Here is a 21706-nt window from a genome sequence, read left to right as displayed (position 1 = left end):
TATATATATATATATAAAAGAAAATACAGGTACTTCAGCACTTAAAGCTAGCTAGCTATGCATGCTGTGCGTCGAGTCCGCTTTGAAAAGTTCAAAGCACAAAGGAAATACATATTGATGAACAGTGTATTAAACAGTATCTATCTATACAGTAGTTTATTGTACCTTTTCTTTAAACAGTTTTACATTTCAGTTATTGTGCGCATGAAGAACAATAGTGCCGAGTGACTCTAGTGTTGTGATCTAACCGACAGCGTCCGACACCTGGTAGTAACACGATTAAGTTAACGTTACAGCAATAAAGTCCAGCAAGATAATGTTGTTTTATGCGAAAACATAGACCTTTATCTACAGATAAAGTATAATAGTATAAACATAGAATCATCTTGAAGATCGTTTCATCATTGACTGTAACCGAACGCGACGCGCTGTTTGAGTGCTGAATGGAGAATGACTGACAGCCGCGAGAGGGAAAAGTTTATGTGATCTTGAATTTAATGACTTAAATATTAATTTCTTACACACATAATGGCTTCAGAACACTTATAATAGAGTGCCCGAAAACGTTATGGTACTTTAGAATGTGTTTGTGCCTTCTGTGGGGCTTAACAATAACATAATAGTATACGCACAATATCGGATTTGGATCGGCCTCGTCTGATCGATACCCGATCCCGCAAAAATGGCTGGAGCTTGGCCGATAACGATCCTGAGTATCGGATCGGGACATCCCTAATAAAAATACGTACTACTTTTTTTTCTTCGTCATTTTCTTTGCTTTATTTGTGGTAGTCCGGTGTTCCCCTTTGTGTTTGGCGGTTTCGCCGGGTTCCGCAAGGAAGTTAATGTAAGTACACATCTAAAGCAAGTAAAGCAGTGGATGGCTACAAATCTTGTTCAATTAAATGAAACCAAGACTGAAATTATTATTCTTGGCCGCACTGCTAGTAGCCAAACTTTAGTTGACCACTTAGGCCCATGGAAGAGGTACCTAAAGGAACAAGTAAAGAACTTGGGAGTTATTTTCGACTCATCCATTACTTTCGATCGACAGATAAGAACAGTGGTTCGAAATTGCTTTTTTTTACTTGAGAGCAATAGCCAAGCTGAAACCAATACTTTCAGCCAGCAACCTGGAAAAAGTTCTTCATGCCTATATATTTTCACGTCTTGCAGGGGCGGCTCGCCCATAGAGGGCGCTGGGGCGCCGCCCTCCCTCCGACCTGTCTGTCTGTTTTTTTAATATATATTATAATTTATCATTTTGAAAAATAATCAATGTTAATTATATGCTAATAATGGTTTTACTTTGAAAAGTGTTTTGAACTCACCAGAATGATATTTGCATTCACTTTCGTTACTTTTATCATGTTGGTGTAGTAGTATAGCCAATAGGCTGTCTTCTCAGGGCGCCAGTTCGCTCAGCCCCACAGTGCTGGAATTTAAGCCAATAGTTCCCCGGTTGCTATGCAAAAAAGTTTATATTTCGCCAATCAGCGTCGTCAAATTTTATGGTTTGGGGGCGCTGAAAATATCGCCCACAGTATCAGATTAGGGGAGTGTACCGTGCACGCGCACCACGGGACATTTTTTTACCTCAGATGAGAGCAGAATGGCAGCGTCAGTGACGTCGAGTGGAAATAATGTAAAGTTAGTCGTGGGAATTGATCTGTCTGTCTCTGTCACTCACTCACTCACTCACACACACATAAACACTGTTTCACACACATTTGATATTAAAATAGTTATAGGAATATTAATACCTGTGTGTTTGCTTTGTTTTTTGATGTTTTTAAGTTCTGAGCTAGATTACTGTGTTTCATACTAGTTAAAATCAACTTTCTTCTCATACTTGGGTGTTACCCTTAAGAATGTTGTCCCACCCTCTCTTTCAGAGCCTTTTCTCTCTCTCTTTCTCTAGTATCAACACATTGTTATCCATTATCCAATTGTCAATTTGTCAAAAATATGTAGTCTACAGCTGTGGATTGATTAAACTAGATTGTTGTATTATCTATTATTTTTGTATTACCTATATTATAATTTATCAATATTATGCGTTTGCACTTTTTCTGTCAGCACACAGAGCCTAATAAACATGCAACTTGTTCATTATCATTAACTGTCAAACTGTTATTATTATTATTGTATTATTTGACCATTGGTATTGACTGGTTTAAGTTATTTTATTGGTATAGGTAAGGGCATGGCCTAAGGCCTAAAATGCACCAGAATGCAGGAAATCTCATCTACTAAATTAAAGTAGATCCACTAGACTGTGGAATAATCTGCCGTTGGATATTAGATCCTCCGCAGATCTAAATGTTTTTAAGGACCGCTTAAAGTCGTATCTGTATTCTTTGGCATTTTAGTACGTGGATGTTTTTGTGTTTCTTTTATTTTATTTTGTCTTCATGTTTGTGTGACTTTTTTTTATGACAATGTACAGCACTTTGGAACTGCGGTAGCAGTCTGTAAGGTGCTATATAAATAAATAAACGAACGAACTAATAGAAATAGAATAGAAATAGAAATATATAACATAGATACAGTTATTTTTGATATTTTTAAAGCAGAAAAATTACATATTGTGGTTTTAAGTGGAGGTGGGGCCAAACCATGCAAAATTTTATTCGCAAGAAAAATATCCCCAAATTTAATCATATTTTCCCAATTTAAAAAAAATCATATTTAGTTAAAATTGTACAAAGGTGATATAAATTAGACATTTTATCCAATTTTTTCAAAGCCTGCTTATAGAGTCTTTCTATTGATTGTAATGTAGTCCCTGCGTCCAAATGGTAAGGCAATAATTCTTTTGTGAAAAGATCATGGCATTAACATATAACTTTGAAGCCACAGTGGTTAAATTATTTCTACTAAAATTAGACTACTTTAGACTACTAAAAAGTCTAAAATTGACCAAATTTTATTTTATTCCTAGCATTCGTCCGTGAGGGGCTGCTGGCTTATGCTTTTATCTAAAAATGTTGATTATTCGCCGCTTCCCGCCTCCTTCTTCCCAAAACATCTGAACCCCATCTGAATAGTTCCACGACAGTTGTTAAATAAGTGTGATTTAAATATTAATAATGACTGGATAAATAATATAGCTACTGTATGATTCTGTCAATAGACTCAAATGTGTGTATAATCAGCCCATTCTCACCCCCAAGGCGTCACTTAACTGGACACATTTGGACATGCTTCAATATCTGACGCTTTAGGCGCCCTTTAGCGTCAGTTAGATGACACCCTAGGATCGCGTGTACCCTACCCCCACCCCATACCTAAACCTAACCGCGTCCTCTAACTGACGCTTTCCTTTAGCGTCAGTTAGATGACGCCGTAGGATCACGTCATGTAAGTGACGCTAAAGGGCGCCTAAAACGTCAAATATTGAAGCATGGTCAAAGGTGACGCCTTGGGGTGAGAATGCGTTGGTATAATAGCTTGGCATTTTCCAACGAGGACGTTTTTGTAAAATGTGTTTGTGACTGATCTACAGTCTTCAAGATTATGATTTAAATAGAGAGAGTCACTTTGCATTGTCAGCACATGCTTCAGTGCTCTGAGAGTGTTTATAGTGCTGTGAGTTTAACACTTCATGACTGAGAGCAGAACACACACACTCTTCATCATCACACAAGACTAAACTACAACTATGAACAACATCTGCATCTTCATCTGGACCATTGCACTGTTTATTCAAGGTAAAAAATAAATAAATAAGAAATTTACACAATAAATGATTATAATATTATTAACAATGCTGCTTTTTCTCACAGGTTTCAGTGGACAGGTGACTGTGACTCAGACTCCTTCTGTAAAAACAGTTACAATTGATGAATCAGTCTCGATAAACTGCAAAACAAACACAGTAGTGAGCCATGGCTGTTCTGGTTCAAATACATGTTTGTCCTGGTACTCACAGAAACCTGGAGAAGCTCCTAAACTCCTGATTCATTCTGTAAACCAAAGAGTTTCAAACACTCCATCTAGATTCAGTGGCATATCTAACCGTGGCAGTGATTTTACTCTGAGCATCAGTGGAGTCCAGACTGAAGATACAGGAGATTATTACTGTCAGAGTTTACACATTACAAGTCAGTATGTGTTCACACAGTGATAAAGAGTCGTACAAAAACCTCTGTCAGTCAGACGTCACAGTGACTGCACTGATACATACAACACAATCACACACACACTGACCACAGCACAAACACTAATAACACTATATCATTACAATCTACATCAATCTTGTGTTTATGAAGAGAATGAGTCAGTGTTTTAATATGATCATCATGTTTTAGGTGTAATATATGATCCTGTCAATCAAACTGATCATGTTTTATTAATGATTTTATTTTCTTTCTGATTTTTCTTCTTCTTCATAAAATGCAAATATGCTTCATTTGCAGAAGTGAAAGTGTTCCAGTCCAGATGATGTGACCAATCAGAGAGTGAGACTGAAAGCCCATTTGCATTGTCAGGGTGGAGTGATTGTGATCTCTCAGAATAGAGCAGCTCTGTCTCCAGAGACCATGTTCAAACCCCAAGAGCTTTATTTGACATTTACTGCCACATCAACCTTCTGAAAAGCTCCTGCATCTTCATCTGTTAGTTGAATGATGTTGTCAGACACAAAGTGAACTTGTTGAGAAGCTTTATTGAATGTTGCAGCAAACACACACACACACACACACACACACTGTTTGAGTATTGAGTTGTAAAGCACTCCAGCTGCAGCACTAGACTCATGTGAATCCTGCCTGACACAGGACACTCAGATACGGCTCATCTTCAGGAGAGAAACATCAGCACTCAGAGCTCTTGTGGAACGAGACCTCATGAGGAGCTCCATCATGTGTTACTCTGCAGACGTACAGCTCTCCCTCTTCCCAGCGTGCTTTGCTGAGGGTCAGGACGCTACTGCGGCTGTAGCGGCCGTCCTGCTGGCTCTCTGCGCTGGTCAGAACCCCCTCGGTGACCTCTGACCCGTCCAGTGTCCAGCTCACCAGCGCCCCCTGTGGAGAGTAAGAGCTGAGCAGGCAGAGCAGTGCGGCTGAGTCTCCAGAGATCTGCAGAGAAGAGGGCGGCAGCAGAGACACTGAGGGCTTCACTGTGGGACCAGCTGCAGGAGACACACACACACACACACACACACACACCGCATCAATCAAACTAAACATCGGAATACACAGACTGCTTTAATTCAGTTTAATTGGATATCCCAAAATAAAGTTAGTTTGTACTCAAGTGAGATATTCAACAAATAAAAAACTCAATGTAAAAGTTTGACTCAAGCTCACATAAAAAGAAATGTATATAACTTATAAGAACTAGAAAACAACGTCTGTGTTTGTATTATAAAGCACTGAATTATAAGCACAACATGAGCAAAAGAGATTCAGTATCATTGACTGAACTACAGAAAGGAGCAACATTTACATTCTGATGTCAAATCTCTTTTTACATGTATGATTTCTACAATAAAAGATGAACTAAATATGAACTCAGTGTAGAAATAAATGAAGGAGAAACAAACCTGTAATAAACTGAATAAACTCATAGTGAGACACAGTATAGAGATATGCTTAGAATTGTTTGGTGAAAGGAATAATGCTATTCTGATAATAATATCATTGTTTTAGATTAAATAATTATACAAAAGTATCAGTAACACTTTAAAGCCTTTATACATTATGCATTATAAATGTATTTTTAATGCATTAATTATATATTGTTTTACTCATTATAATGCATGTATGATCTCATCAATAATTGTAACCAAGGCTTTAACACATTATAATATTATCTATTCATTTTCACACTCATGACAAACAACCAATTTCAGATGTAACAAGATATTTTAAGTATTATAATACATTTTAAATGTGGTTGCAATTATTTAAGAAAATATATACTGCATATTAACATACATTATGAAATATTTTATAATGTATCGTACATTAAGGCTTGAAGTAAAGTTTTACCACAACATCTAATCATCAAAATAACCATTTATTATTAATAAATGTTGTTCTTGTTTCAACTGTAAAACACTTTCTGAAATATAAATTGTATTTATGTTTTAAATATGTAATTAAAAAGACTTACATCTGATCACCAGTTTAGTTCCTCCACCGAATGTGTACCACAGTGATCCAATCTAATGAAACACTCGTACAAAAACCTCTATTCCACTCGAGTGAACACACACTCCAGCAGAGAGAGAGAAACAACACTTCAACACACTGATATTAGAAGATCCTCAGCTCTTCTCAACACTCACTCATTCAGATTTGACTAAATGCTTTCTGATATAACACTGTTTAAAGAAATATATGTGATGAGCTGTGACCTCTGAGGTGACCTTTGACCTCTTTGATCATGGATGATGAGTTTCTCATAATGATGCTTCTGTTCTTCATATGCAGATCAATCATCATGATTGACAGAAAAACCTGCAGCTTCACACTTCAATCTTCAGTGAGAATCTGTTCAAATAATGACTTTATTGAATATTAGAGCCAAAGTCAATAGAAAGTGTGACAATGAAGATCTCAAAGTTGTGTTTTGCATGTTTTCATATTCAAGGTGTGTTATAAAAGTATCTGGACTGGTTCTGAATCTCATGAAACGTGAACAAGCTCTAATATGTGTCCATCTTTAACAGCCTGTTTCTTCTCCATCTGATGATTTCAGACACACATGAGGCTTCATGATAGATGGAGTGACACCATGAACTCTGATTAGAGATTCACAATCAGTCCTGATACTTTCTGAACACACTCATGATTCATGATCTTACTTTAGTGATGGCGCTTCATCTAGTGGAAGTGTAGCAGTGATGATGGTCACATGACTGAATATGGACACAGAGATGGACGTTCATCTGCACATCCTCAGTGTCTCAGGAGTCACAATAAACACACTAAATAAAGTCATGATTGTGTAACTCTAGTGTATATGAGTGTGTTGTCAGCACAAGCTGTTGTAAATCCTGCCCACTTCTTTGCATTGTCAGCACATGCTTCAGTGCTCTGAGAGTGTTTATAGTGCTGTGAGTTTAACACTTCATGACTGAGAGCAGAACACACACACTCTTCATCATCACACAAGACTAAACTACAACTATGAACAACATCGGCATCTTCATCTGGACCATTGCACTGTTTGCTCAAGGTTTGTGTGATACAGTTTTTACAATAATTATTAATTCTCTTAAAATGTGAAATAAATATTAATCATTTTTGTGTGTGTTTTCTTCCAGAGTGTAGAGGACAGATCACTGTAACTCAGAGTCCATCAATATCAGCAGTTCAACCAGGAGAACAAGTCAGAATAAACTGTAAAACCAGCAGTGATGTGTATCTGTGGAGTGTTTATTACTTAGCCTGGTATCAGCAGAAACCTGGAGAAGCTCCTAAACTCCTGATATATTATACATCAACCCTTAATACTGGAACTCCATCTAGATTCAGTGGCAGTGGATCTGGCAGTGATTTTACTCTGAGCATCAGTGGAGTCCAGACTGAAGATACAGGAGATTATTACTGTCAGAGTTATCATGTAATCAACAGTCAGTATGTGTTCACACAGTGATAAAGAGTCGTACAAAAACCTCTGTCAGTCAGACGTCACAGTGACTGCACTGATACAGCTGAGAGAAACTGCAGCTGCTGATGGAGGATCACACACTACACAATATCAAATCTTTCACACACTTTATTCATTTATTAGGATGTAAGTAAACATGTAAGATATAATCTAATATCTCTTACTAAAATTGACACAAATGTGGAGTGTACAGATCTCCAATGTATGGCATAAAATGTGGTTAATAGTGGATAATTTGACGCGCTTCCCTGTAAAAGTGTCTGTTATCAGCAGATTGTGTTCATGTGTGCCCAGACAGTTTAGAAATCCCGACCAGCTGATGTTTTATGGCCAATCATCTTCAGCATTTTGACATTAACACACACGCCACATGATCCTGTGTGTGATGTGTTACCCACCTCAGTAGACATACCTCCACATGATAAAGTTGTCCGGCTCCGATAATAACAAATGCACATGAGCGGTAGAAGGGGGGAGGAGGGTGCCGCAAATGAGGGATTTACGACAGTGTTGTGAAATATACGTCCCTCAGCTGTAGGGGGAGCTCGTAGAGACAACACGCAACAACAAAAGTGAAAATCAGCCAACAAATGGCTAGAGTTGCCAAGTTCCCCTTTAAAGCACATAAACTGTGATATAAGAAATCATTTATTTCCTGCTTGACCTGTAAAGTCACGTCCACAAACCTCTTGCGTAGTGTTTGCTCTCACCACAAGGTGTCACTGTGGCCTCAAAGCTTCAGCACTGCCACTCTGAGATCGATTGCTATGTCTGAGGTAAAACACGCCCCCTCATTAGCATACAGAGCAATACATCTATAAATAAATATAGACATAAATACAAATATACATAAATGGGGGGCAGCAGTAATATGTTAACTGAACAATTATTTGAACTGTACATTACTCTAAACATTGGAACATTTATTTTTATATAATTTATCCACAAAGTGTGCAGCTTTTGTCACTGCAGTGTCTCTTTCTGGGCTGGAAGAGCATTTCCAGAGTCTCTTGATATGGGGAGTCAGAAACGTCTGGCCTGTTTATTGAGATCCGACCGCATGCATGCTGTAAGATGGTCTCCTTGCAGTCTATTGCAGATGTTTTGTCAATTTGTTTATAAAGAATCAAACATATTATTGATCGAATCATAATAAAATAAAATGACCTGCTATCAGACTTGACTGGCGCTGACAGGCTGTTCTGTGATGCTCAGATGCCACATGTTCGTCAAGTTTGTCCTTTCTGTAGGACTGGCAGGGAGACTCTATAAATGGCCGGGTCTGATTTCCTCTCACAACCGCTTGTTTATGTTGTCTACATATTCGACAGAACATTCATAAAACCAAAAAGATATCTTAAATAATTTCCTTTGAATGGTTTCTGTGCTTATTTAATCAGCAGATTTACAATGTCCTGACTAAACACATTTTAAATACACATTTTAAAGTATGTAAATAGTAAGTGGTATGTAATTCATTCATATAAATGTTATTGTTAATGAAATTACAGGTTTCAGTTACCCTTCATGCAATTACCACAATATATTATGAATAAGTTAGGCCGTAAGTAATTGCTATGTCATGAGTTAGATGAGAACCCTGCTGTCACATTTATTTATGTATGTATTTAGTTAATTACCAAGATCAGTCTTGTATTACTTAAGGGCTATTTAGTTTGTTTAATAAATTAACAAATTGTAATCTGGCACTATAAAGGAGGAGGGTGGGGCGAGCCGTAAGGGGTAGGGGCGAGCCGTTAGGAGGGCGGGGTGAACCGTTAGGAGGGAGGGGCAAGTCATTAGGAGGGCGGGGCGAGTCGTTAGGAGGGCGGGGTGAACTGTTAGGAGGGTGGGGTGAGCTGTTAGATAGATAGATAGATAGATAGATAGATACTTTATTAATCCGTTAAGGAAATTCAAGTTTCCAGTAGCAACAATGAATTAAAAACAAACAAACAGGACAAAAATATGAAAATATATAAAAATTAAATTAAGCCCTGCTCACAGGGATGAGTTAAAAAGGTGTATCGCCTGAGGGACAAAAGACTTCCTCAGTCTGTCGGTGGAGCAGGACAAAGAGAGCATCCTGTCGCTGAAGGTGCTCTTCTGTCTAACAATTATATTGTGCAGTGGGTGAAAGGTATTTTCTAGGATAGAAGAAAATTTACTAAGAGTCTTCCTCTCTGCCACCGATGTTAAAGAGTCAAGTTTCACCCCCACCACTGAACCAGCCTTCTTCACCAGCTTATCCAGCCGCATTTTTTTAATGCCACTCCCCCAACATACTACAGCATAGAAGAGGACACTAGCGACAACCGTCTGATAAAACATCTGCAGTAGCTTCTGAAAAATATTGAAGGAGCCTAACCTTCTCAGAAAGTATAGTCTACTCTGTCCCTTCCTGTATAAAGCATCTATGTTTTTGGACCAGTCCAGTCTGTTGTCCAACTGCAGACCTAGATATTTGTAGGAGGGTGTGGCAAGCCGTTAGGAGGGCGGGGCTCCCCCTTATATAATGATAGGGGAAACTCTGACATATGATACTCTGCCTAACAATTTAGACATATGCATCTTTTCTCATGTCTTCAACTCTCTTAAACTTTTCAAATTAGGAATTATAGCATGTGTCAGCAAAAATAATTATCTCTTTACACGCCATTAGAATGAACACGTTCATTATACTTTCTCTTATGAACCAACAGGTTCCCTTTTTTTAAGCACTGTCACCTTTAACTTCTGACTCGGTTAACTTCTGACTGCGATTTCACTTTTTTCATTTTAAATAGTGTGTAATGTTGCTGTTGGTGCATGAACAGTATCTGCAAAGTTGCAGCGCTGAAAGTTCAGTGTCAGCAGAGATATCGTCTTTTAAAAATCAGGAAGTATAATTGCCTACAAAAACGACTGGATTGGGACTACAGCTGGGTTATGGTACGTCACTAACCCACACATTTGCATCAACCACTCCCTCAGAAAATGGTATGCATATATTTCTGAGGCACGTTGACTCGTCGATAGTGATGGGAAGTTCGGATCATTTTACTGATTCGGATCTTTGAGTCTCGTTCAGTAAAATGAACGAATCTTTTATCGAGTCATTTCGTTCATTTCGGTCATTTCATAATTATATAATTAAAATGTCATGTTACATATCCCATACATCTAGTACTTACGAAAATCTTACATTTGTAAAAATAACATAATAGGGTAATGCAGCCAAAGCCAAAAGCAACTGAAATAACTGTAACGTTAGCTATTAATTAGTTGCTGGGTCTCAAGTTCAGGCTATGCAGTCTGACCCTGTTATAGTTCACCTCACCTCCTGATCCGAGACGTTCTTTGCTTTGCAACTTCATATTTATCAGGTTTGTTCTCCTCCTCTCATGTCTCGAGACGTTAGCTGTTGACTCGTCAGTGTCTGACTCTGATCTGTGCTGTCTGCTGGCCGTGCTATGCGATATAGCAGAACCGGAAAGATTAAAGATTAGTTCATCTCTCGAGTTCGGGTTCGGCCGGGTCCGAGTCTTTCGTTCTTCCTGTCAGTCCCATAGAGTCTATGCTGTCAGCACCGGAAAGAGAAATGATTAGTTCATCTCTCGAGTTCGGGTTCGGCGGGTCCGAGTCTTTCGTTCTTCCCGTCAGTCCCATTAAGTCTATGCTTTCAGTACCGGAAAGGGGAATGATTAGTTCATTTGAGTCTTCGGGTTTGAGTCCGTCGTTCTTTTCTCACGTGGCCACGGGTCTCGCATCAAATACAACATTAGATTCGTATTATTGACTGCGTCTGAATATTGTGTTATATAGGCATTAAAATACAAATGTTCAATAAACATTATAAACGTCCATTATTCCTTATTCCTTATTATTGTCCCTGTCCGTCTCTTTTCTATATTATGCATCTGTAGTGTGTTTTATTATATATTGTACATTAATTAACTACTATTATATTATACATCATCTACGTGCTTGTTTGTAAAAGGTTTGTGAATTAGTTTGTAAAAAGTTTGTGAATTTGGGTATTCAATACGGTGACAATTCACGTGACTAAAGAACGAAGGACTCAAACCCGAAGACTCAAATGAACTAATCATTCCTCTTTCCGGTGGTCTGACAGCATAGGCTCAATGGGACTGACAGGAAGAACGAAAGACTCGGACTCGAGACTCGAGAAATGAACTAATCATTTCTGTTTCCAGTACAGATTCAGAATCCATATGTTGCGCAATGCGCATGCGCGGGTAACACAAGATGAACGAATCACTCCCTGAGACAACTCGATAGTCCCGAGTCATATTAAAGATTTGTTCAAAATGAACGAATCGTTCATGAACGACACATCACTAGACGTCATTAACCGGCCGAGGTCGCTGTGTCCCGCAACTGAGGGAATTGGACATTTTGAGTTTTCCCCAAAAACAAATTTCACCGTTGCCAAAAATGCAACATGCTGCAAAAAAACGTCCATGTCCAAAGCCACTGCCACAGCACACATCACTCTTTTCTAAACTTGTAGAGGATGGACAGGACGTGGAGGAGGACTTCCTTATTAAAAGTGAACATTCAAAACGACAATGTCGTTGCAGTGGAAATTGTCGCTGAAAGTAATCTCGTGCTGATTGTTTATTACACATTACAGGCTACACATATTTACTAGACTTCAGATACAATATTTAAAGCATAGCTACAATGAGCTACACATAGGCTTACACCGTAAGAAAAATAATATTTAATAAAATTACTTTTCCTCTCAGACAATCCAGCCATTTTAGACTATTTCATATAATTAATCTAATCAATATTTAGTAGCCTACATATATTTTCTCTTCTGACATTTGAATATAGAGAGACTGCAACACCTGAAATGTTTGTCAGATTAGAGAAACGTCCAAAATGTGTCCAGCTGGAGAACCTGATCTAGAGTTTCATGACTGAACTCCATATTTATTAGAAATGTTTACATTATTACACAAATACTGTCACAACGGCTGATTCTTGAGTTGTGATCATGGTTTCTGAATGATTTTTATTATACTTTATATATATGAAGTATCACAACCTTCTTTAGATGTAAATGTGCAGCAGAAGTGAAAGTGTTCCAGTCCAGATGATGTGACCAATCAGAGAGTGAGACTGAAAGCCCATTTGCATTGTCAGGGTGGAGTGATTGTGATCTCTCAGAATAGAGCAGCTCTGTCTCCAGAGACCATGTTCAAACCCCAAGAGCTTTATTTGACATTTACTGCCACATCAACCTTCTGAAAAGCTCCTGCATCTTCATCTGTTAGTTGAATGATGTTGTCAGACACAAAGTGAACTTGTTGAGAAGCTTTATTGAATGTTGCAGCAAACACACACACACACACACACACACACACTGTTTGAGTATTGAGTTGTAAAGCACTCCAGCTGCAGCACTAGACTCATGTGAATCCTGCCTGACACAGGACACTCAGATACGGCTCATCTTCAGGAGAGAAACATCAGCACTCAGAGCTCTTGTGGAACGAGACCTCATGAGGAGCTCCATCATGTGTTACTCTGCAGACGTACAGCTCTCCCTCTTCCCAGCGTGCTTTGCTGAGGGTCAGGACGCTACTGCGGCTGTAGCGGCCGTCCTGCTGGCTCTCTGCGCTGGTCAGAACCCCCTCGGTGACCTCTGACCCGTCCAGTGTCCAGCTCACCAGCGCCCCCTGTGGAGAGTAAGAGCTGAGCAGGCAGAGCAGTGCGGCTGAGTCTCCAGAGATCTGCAGAGAAGAGGGCGGCAGCAGAGACACTGAGGGCTTCACTGTGGGACCAGCTGCAGGAGACACACACACACACACACACACACACACCGCATCAATCAAACTAAACATCGGAATACACAGACTGCTTTAATTCAGTTTAATTGGAAATCCCAAAATAAAGTTAGTTTGTACTCAAGTGAGATATTCAACAGATAAAAAACTCAATGTAAAAGTTTGACTCAAGCTCACATAAAAAGAAATGTATATAACTTATAAGAACTAGAAAACAACGTCTGTGTTTGTATTATAAAGCACTGAATTATAAGCACAACATGAGCAAAAGAGATTCAGTATCATTGACTGAACTACAGAAAGGAGCAACATTTACATTCTGATGTCAAATCTCTTTTTACATGTATGATTTCTACAATAAAAGATGAACTAAATATGAACTCAGTGTAGAAATAAATGAAGGAGAAACAAACCTGTAATAAACTGAATAAACTCATAGTGATTGATTTAGTTGAAAGGAATAATGCTATTCTTATAATAATATCATTGTTTTAGATTAAATAATTATACAAAAATATCAGTAACACTTTAAATCCTTTATACATATTGCATTATAAAGGTATTTTTAATGCATTAATTATATATTGTTTTACACATTATAATGCATGTATGATCTCATCAATAATTGTAACCAAGGCTTTAACACATTATAATATTATCTATTCATTTTCTCACTCATGACAAACAACCAATTTCAGATGAAACAAGGAATTTTAAGTATTATAATCCATTTTAAATGTGGTTGCAATTATTTAAGAAAATATATACTGCACTATAACACACATTATGAACACCTTTATAATGTATTGTAAATTAAAGCTTGAAGTAAAGTTTTACCACAACATCTAATCATCAAAATAACCATTTATTATTAATAAATGTTGTTCTTGTTTCAACTGTAAAACACTTTCTGAAATCTAAATTGTATTTATGTTTTAAATATGTAATTAAAAAGACTTACATCTGATCACCAGTTTAGTTCCTCCACCGAATGTGTACCACAGTGATCCAATCTAATGAAACACTCGTACAAAAACCTCTATTCCACTCGAGTGAACACACACTCCAGCAGAGAGAGAGAAACAACACTTCAACACACTGATATTAGAAGATCCTCAGCTCTTCTCAACACTCACTCATTCAGATTTGACTAAATGCTTTCTGATATAACACTGTTTAAAGAAATATATGTGATGAGCTGTGACCTCTGAGGTGACCTTTGACCTCTTTGATCATGGATGATGATGTTGTGTTTGAGTTTGTCATAATGATGCTTCTGTTCTTCATATGCAGATCAATCATCATGATTGACAGAAAAACCTGCAGCTTCACACTTCAATCTTCAGTGAGAATCTGTTCAAATAATGACTTTATTGAATATTAGAGCCAAAGTCAATAGAAAGTGTGACAATGAAGATCTCAAAGTTGTGTTTTGCATGTTTTCATATTCAAGGTGTGTTATAAAAGTATCTGGACTGGTTCTGAATCTCATGAAACGTGAACAAGCTCTAATATGTGTCCATCTTTAACAGCCTGTTTCTTCTCCATCTGATGATTTCAGACACACATGAGGCTTCATGATAGATGGAGTGACACCATGAACTCTGATTAGAGATTCACAATCAGTCCTGATACTTTCTGAACACACTCATGATTCATGATCTTACTTTAGTGATGGCGCTTCATCTAGTGGAAGTGTAGCAGTGATGATGGTCACATGACTGAATATGGACACAGAGATGGACGTTCATCTGCACATCCTCAGTGTCTCAGGAGTCACAATAAACACACTAAATAAAGTCATGATTGTGTAACTCTAGTGTATATGAGTGTGTTGTCAGCACAAGCTGTTGTAAATCCTGCCCACTTCTTTGCATTGTCAGCACATGCTTCAGTGCTCTGAGAGTGTTTATAGTGCTGTGAGTTTAACACTTCATGACTGAGAGCAGAACACACACACTCTTCATCATCACACAAGACTAAACTACAACTATGAACAACATCGGCATCTTCATCTGGACCATTGCACTGTTTATTCAAGGTTTGTGTAATAAATTTTTTATAATGATTATTCATTATTATAAAATCTCAAATATTCGTAATTTTCATTTTTGTGTGTGTTTTCTTCCAGAGTGTAGAGGACAGATCACTGTAACTCAGAGTCCATCAATATCAGCAGTTCAACCAGGAGAACAAGTCAGAATAAACTGTAAAACCAGCAGTAATGTGTATGTGTGGAGTGGTAATCGTTGTTTAGCCTGGTACTCACAGAAACCTGGAGAAGCTCCTAAACTCCTCATATATGCAGCAACAAACCGTTTTACTGGAACTCCATCTAGATTCAGTGGCAGTGGATCTGGCAGTGATTTTACTCTGAGCATCAGTGGAGTCCAGACTGAAGATACAGGAGATTATTACTGTCAGAGTGTTCACTGTCCTAGTAGCTGTGTGTTCACACAGTGATAAAGAGTCGTACAAAAACCTCTGTCAGTCAGACGTCACAGTGACTGCACTGATACAGCTGAGAGAAACTGCAGCTGCTGATGGAGGATCACACACTACACAATATCAATGTTTAGTTCAAAGTTTCTAAAGACTTAACATTTAAAGGTAAATGTAATATACGCTTTTCTGTGTACGTGATACAGAGTAATTACTTATTAATTACTTAATTAATTTAGTTACATTTGTGATGAATGTATTGTATGCTAGAGACGATTCAGCATCAGCAAAAACAGCGAGTTTATTACGTTAGCCAAAATCATCAGTCAAACTGATCCCTCGTGACTCTTCCCTTTGATTATCTAATTTAGATTTTAGTAAAGACAAGAACAACTTAATAAAAAATATAAAATATTTTTTGTATCCATAACATTTACTTACGGTCGCCGTTGTGCCGACGTTACGTTACGACACACAATACAGTGCCTTACACCGTGTCCTAACTGCACACGCCGCGACACGTGATTAAAGGTATCTTTTCCATGTTAATCAGAGTTTTTGTCCTAACCAGACGCGACGGCGACACAAAGCTTCTAATTTAGAAACGGTTCCTCTTTCTGCGACGAAATTACACTGGTTATGAGTACACATTATTTATTTTTAGTTAAAAATAGGTCACTGTGCCACAAGCGACAGATTTTGCAAGCATGTAATATAGCGTTCAAAATGAATTTTATGCAAACATAAAACTGTACGTCATAAAAAAATTAGTCAATGAATATATTTTGTTAATGTTTTGATTTTTAATAATGTTATTTCTTGATTTGATTGTCCTTAGCCATTTCCAAAGCGAGTGCGGGCCAACAGTGCGCTTTCACAGAGAGACTCCGCCCACTCGCTGTTCTGAATGGCTGTGATTTTTGATTGACGTGTGGCGTCTCACAGTCGCGTCTAGTGTGGACAGACACTCTTGCTGTCGCTGGAATTTTATCATGTCACGTGTAGTTAGGACACGGTGTTACACGGTTTGATCATTTGATTAGCTTTTCGGTTGCACAGCTAAATGAACAAATAAATACAGAAATATATCAAAGTATTCACGTAAACACAGTAGATGTAATTACTAGATTGTAAGTACTGTAAGTACTCTAAGTCAGTCCCTCCAGAAAAACGCGATTATGCGATCGCTGAATTCAATGCAAAATCAGCCAAAGTCCGCATATTTATGCGGGGCCGCATTTTTTCGAATAAGCCGCACTTTCGCCACATAAAATGCCGATTTCCATGCAAAATATGCGGGGCTTGCATGATTTCATAATCCTCGCATTTTCGTTGCAAAAAAAAGTCACATATATCTTCGCAGAAAGTTGAAAAATGTTGCGTTTGCTTCATACAAGAGCAGCCATTTCCCCCTGTTTCCATGGGAACGTTATGAAGTGACGCAATTACGCGACGGGATAGCTCACAGCTGAAGTTATTGCAGAGGCCAGAAAGACTCACGGAGGCGATTGACATCTCACAAATCGAACTCGTATAACTGTCTGTCACACGTTCTACCGTCACATCGTTACTTAATAAACAAAATAAGATAAAAGAATAAGCATCAAACAGAAATGACCCGCACACATGAGGCGCACACACTGCAGACAGTTCAGCGCGCAGCTCTTAAAGGGGCCACACCTTATTTACACTCGTTACAGTCTGAAATAAAACATTGCTGATTTTGTAATTGTGAAAGAGAGTCTATTGTGCACTTATTGTTTGAATGTCCCTATTTTTCAATCTTTTGGAATGAGATGTCACAATTTCTAGGTTTTAAAATGAATTGCAACCTTGTCTTAAATTTGTCATCTTCATACAAATGATTTTGACTTTCCTATAAGAAAAATGTATGTTATCGATTTTTTCTATTATTAGGAAAATTTCATATTCATCAAACTAAGTGGAGTAACTCAAAACCCAACTTTGCTCATTTCAAAACAGCCTTTAAAATGTATTTTGAGTCTTTAAAATTAAAAAAAAAAAAAAAAAAAATCGAAAAGCCCAAAAGATCTGTATCTCTGCTAAAGGAATTTAATATGTCTGTGATCCCCTCTATCTTTTTTTTTTCTTTTTTTTTTTTTTTTTTTTTCCAAATTATTGTTTCATGTTTTAGGCTACTTCTCAGATGTTATACTTATCAGAAAATGTAAAAGAAATGTCAAGAACTTGATATCAAACTCTGTGATTTTGAAAAATTAATAAAAATAAAACAAGATGAGAAATTAAATATTCCCAGCACTTTCTATGATGTAGTATGCTTGCTTATCAAAGGAAGTAATAAGAAATGACTCTTTACATTAAGGTAGTAGCCTATAGTGAGAACAGGGTGTTGGGGGAATCACTTTTTTTCTCTTTTTCATCAAACCGCAGTTTTTGCAAGTTCCCGCAATTTTTGCAAGTTCCCGCAATTTCATCGCATAAAATTGCATAAATATCCCGCATATTCCATCGCATTTTTAAAGAAAACGGGCCGCGTAATCAAGGATTTTTGCCCGCAACAATCACAAAAAAACACAAAAAAATGTACTTGAGTAAAGTCATGAGTACTCCCCAAAAATGATACTCGAGTAAAATACAGATCATTGGAACTAAATAGTAATTACTCAAGTGTTACTACATGATCTAGTCATGATTTGTGCAAGTGTTTGAGATTTTTAGTGAACTTTAGTATACTTTTAGAAAATGTCTTTAGTAACACTTGAGTAATTACTAGTTAGTTCCAATGATCTTCACTTTATAATACGGATCCAAATAATTAGTAATTCCCACAGAAGTATCTAGTAACACTTTCATCTGTGAGCTATTACTTACTAATTCGTTAATAAGAGTTTCTTTTAGTTAATGGTAGTTACTAGATTGTTAATAAACTTTCAGTAGTTATCTGGGAAGTATTAAAAAAATAGTAGTTATTGATTACTTAATAGTGAACTACCACTTTCGTCTGTGCGCTATTACTTACTAGTTCGTTAATCAGAGTTTCTTGATAGTTAATACTAGTTACTAGATTGTTAATATTGTGTTACTCATTAGTTCTTGTGTAGTTATTCATTAACGAAGGAACCGTATTCTAAAGTGTTACCATGTTTTTAATTATAATAAGACCTTGAGTATTGTCAACTGTTTTATATCTGTAGTCCACTACACCTTGGACACAATTATTGTACTTTTTGAAATAAATTTTCATTTTGCTTTTTACACTTTTACTTTTTAAAAGATGCACAGTTTGTTTTGTTTGAACACTGCACTGGGCTCAAACCTTTGATTAAACAAAAACTACTAGAGTTTAAAAGTGTTTTATGTTTGTTTTGTTAAATCAATTCACATATAGGGATTGCCATGTACCGTCTACCCCTGCCACCCTGCCGACACCTCTTGCCACCCCTTTGCCCCCCATGCCAAATTTTCTAGATCCGCCATTGGTCTCAGGAGTCACAATAAACACACTAAATAAAGTCATGATTGTGTAACTCTAGTGTATATGAGTGTGTTGTCAGCACAAGCTGTTGTAAATCCTGCCCACTTCTTTGCATTGTCAGCACATGCTTCAGTGCTCTGAGAGTGTTTATAGTGCTGTGAGTTTAACACTTCATGACTGAGAGCAGAACACACACACTCTTCATCATCACACAAGACTAAACTACAACTATGAACAACATCTGCATCTTCATCTGGACCATTGCACTGTTTATTCAAGGTAAAACATTTAAAGAAATGTTGGCAATAAATGATTATAATATTATTAACAATGCTGCTTTTTCTCACAGGTTTCAGTGGACAGGTGACTGTGACTCAGACTCCTTCTGTAAAAACTGTTACAATTGGTGAATCAGTCTCGATAAACTGCAAAACAAACACGGCAGTGTATGATGGCTGTCCAGGTTCATATACTTGTATGGCCTGGTACTCACAGAAACCTGGAGAAGCTCCTAAACTCCTGATATATGCAGCAACAACCCTTTATACTGGAACTCCATCTAGATTCAGTGGCAGTGGATCCAGAACTGATTTTACTCTGAGCATCAGTGGAGTCCAGACTGAAGATACAGGAGATTATTACTGTCAGAGTTTTCATGTAATCAACAGTAAATGGGTGTTCACACAGTGATAAAGAGTCGTACAAAAACCTCTGTCAGTCAGACGTCACAGTGACTGCACTGATACAGCTGAGAGAAACTGCAGCTGCTGATGGAGGATCACACACTACACAATATCAAAACTTTCACACACTTTATTCATTTATTAGGATGTACTCAGTAAACATATAATCTAATATCTCTCACTAAACTGGACTAAAATGTGTATAACATGTGAGTGGAGCTTGTTCCTGTAAAGCCTCTCCAATGTAATAATTGCACTTCCATGTTTCACCACTAGAGGAACATCTTTATATGAGTGAGTTCCTCTCTGTCAGCGAGAGAGTTTCTCTGGACTCTTCAACGATCATCTAGAAGGAGAAATCTCACACTTCCCATCAGAAGACCTACTCTCTCATCCCTGTGTAGAAAGACATGAATGAGAAGATAAACGTTTAAAAGCTAAAATAATTCAGACAATGTACTAATCACACTGATGCACATTATGACAGAAACCCTTAACAATGTGTGCATAAAAAACATAAATGCAGTGATTATGAAACAAATTGAGAGAAAATCTACCTTTGCAATATATCTCTCTATGGTGTCCCAATAATTAAGGTCCCATCACAACTATTTAAATCAGAATCACTGAGTTTGGTTCATTTTTAAACTGATAAAAGCAGATTATCTGTTAGGTTACACTACGCACCAAATGACTATATTGAGTCCAACATTTAGTTTAAATTGATAAAATTGTTCAATTTAGTCGCATTTCCGCAGTTTTCCCTATTAAATCCAGTCACGCAGCAGATCTTTTGCCACTCGGTCAGGCTGAGGGGGTTGTCACGCGGGAAAGTCACATGTCAATGCATTCCCTCTATATTAGTAAAAACATAATCAATTAGGAACTGTCATTGATTAGTTTTAACCAGAGGTGTCAAGTAACGAAGTACAAAAACATTGTTAGTAGGGATGCAAATTATCGATTAATTCATTAAACATTAATTGATTAACCTTATCGATCGATTAACTGATAAGCGGCTATTTTCCTGAGAATGTACATTTCTCACTGTATCAATAGTGTCTTAACATAAAAAGCGAAATATTGCTGTTACGTTCCCCAGCCCGCTGTGTGTTTCTACACATCTGAGTTTCTCTTGCTCTTAATTATAGATGAGCTACACCTGAGCAGCAGCCGCATACTCGAGCTACAATCGCTTTCCGGACCCACACCTGAGGGCACACAGAGCCTGAGAACGAGAGCCTGAGTCGATGCACTGCCGTGCTGTCTGTCGTAGGAGCTTTTGCAGTCCACCCCGGGAATCAGAAGCGCTCCGCCTTTGTAACTAATCTGTCTGTGTTTCGTGAAGCTATCCGGTACTTGTTGACCGACCTACTAAATAAACATACCCCTATTTTTGACACGAGCTGGCCGGTGTGCGTCTCTCCTCTATGTTCAGGGTGGTGTCCGTCCGCCCGTAACATATTGGAACGTAACAATTGCTTATATACTGAATAAAAATGCATGTTATATTGCTCAAATGATGTTTTATTGTAACAGTTGGGATATGGTACAGAATGGCATTTATGTAGTTTAACAAAATAAAGTATGCATAGAAAATTTAAATACATAAATATTCGTGCACTGGCTCACCTCTTGCAAACATTTAGCAAGATAAAATAAATGTTAATAAAATCCATATGGGTAGGCTTAGCCTTAATATA

The 21706-nt window shown here is 37.6% G+C and overlaps 2 pseudogenes and 2 gene segments (V, D, J or C); 2 read left to right on the top strand and 2 right to left on the bottom strand.

The window, feature by feature from the left end:
- Window positions 1-4817: 4817 nt before the first annotated feature.
- On the bottom strand, window positions 4818-6449 carry LOC120481148 (immunoglobulin lambda constant 7 pseudogene; annotated as a pseudogene).
- Window positions 6450-7048: 599 nt separating this feature from the next.
- LOC148965010 (immunoglobulin kappa variable 3-15-like) lies at window positions 7049-7703 on the top strand. The segment is given in 2 exon segments: window positions 7049-7188; window positions 7277-7703. Coding segments are annotated over 2 exon segments (381 nt in total).
- Window positions 7704-13103: 5400 nt separating this feature from the next.
- On the bottom strand, window positions 13104-14723 carry LOC120468040 (immunoglobulin lambda constant 7 pseudogene; annotated as a pseudogene).
- Window positions 14724-15372: 649 nt separating this feature from the next.
- On the top strand, window positions 15373-17770 carry LOC148965009 (immunoglobulin kappa variable 3-15-like). The segment is given in 2 exon segments: window positions 15373-15462; window positions 15553-17770. Coding segments are annotated over 2 exon segments (381 nt in total).
- Window positions 17771-21706: the final 3936 nt, after the last annotated feature.

This window comes from Pimephales promelas, chromosome 25, assembly GCF_988280905.1.
Source record: "Pimephales promelas chromosome 25, fPimPro1.hap1.1, whole genome shotgun sequence".
Lineage (NCBI taxonomy): Eukaryota > Metazoa > Chordata > Actinopteri > Cypriniformes > Leuciscidae > Pimephales > Pimephales promelas.
Note: the sequence above shows the minus strand (reverse complement) of the source record. Positions and strands in the feature narration are given on the sequence as shown.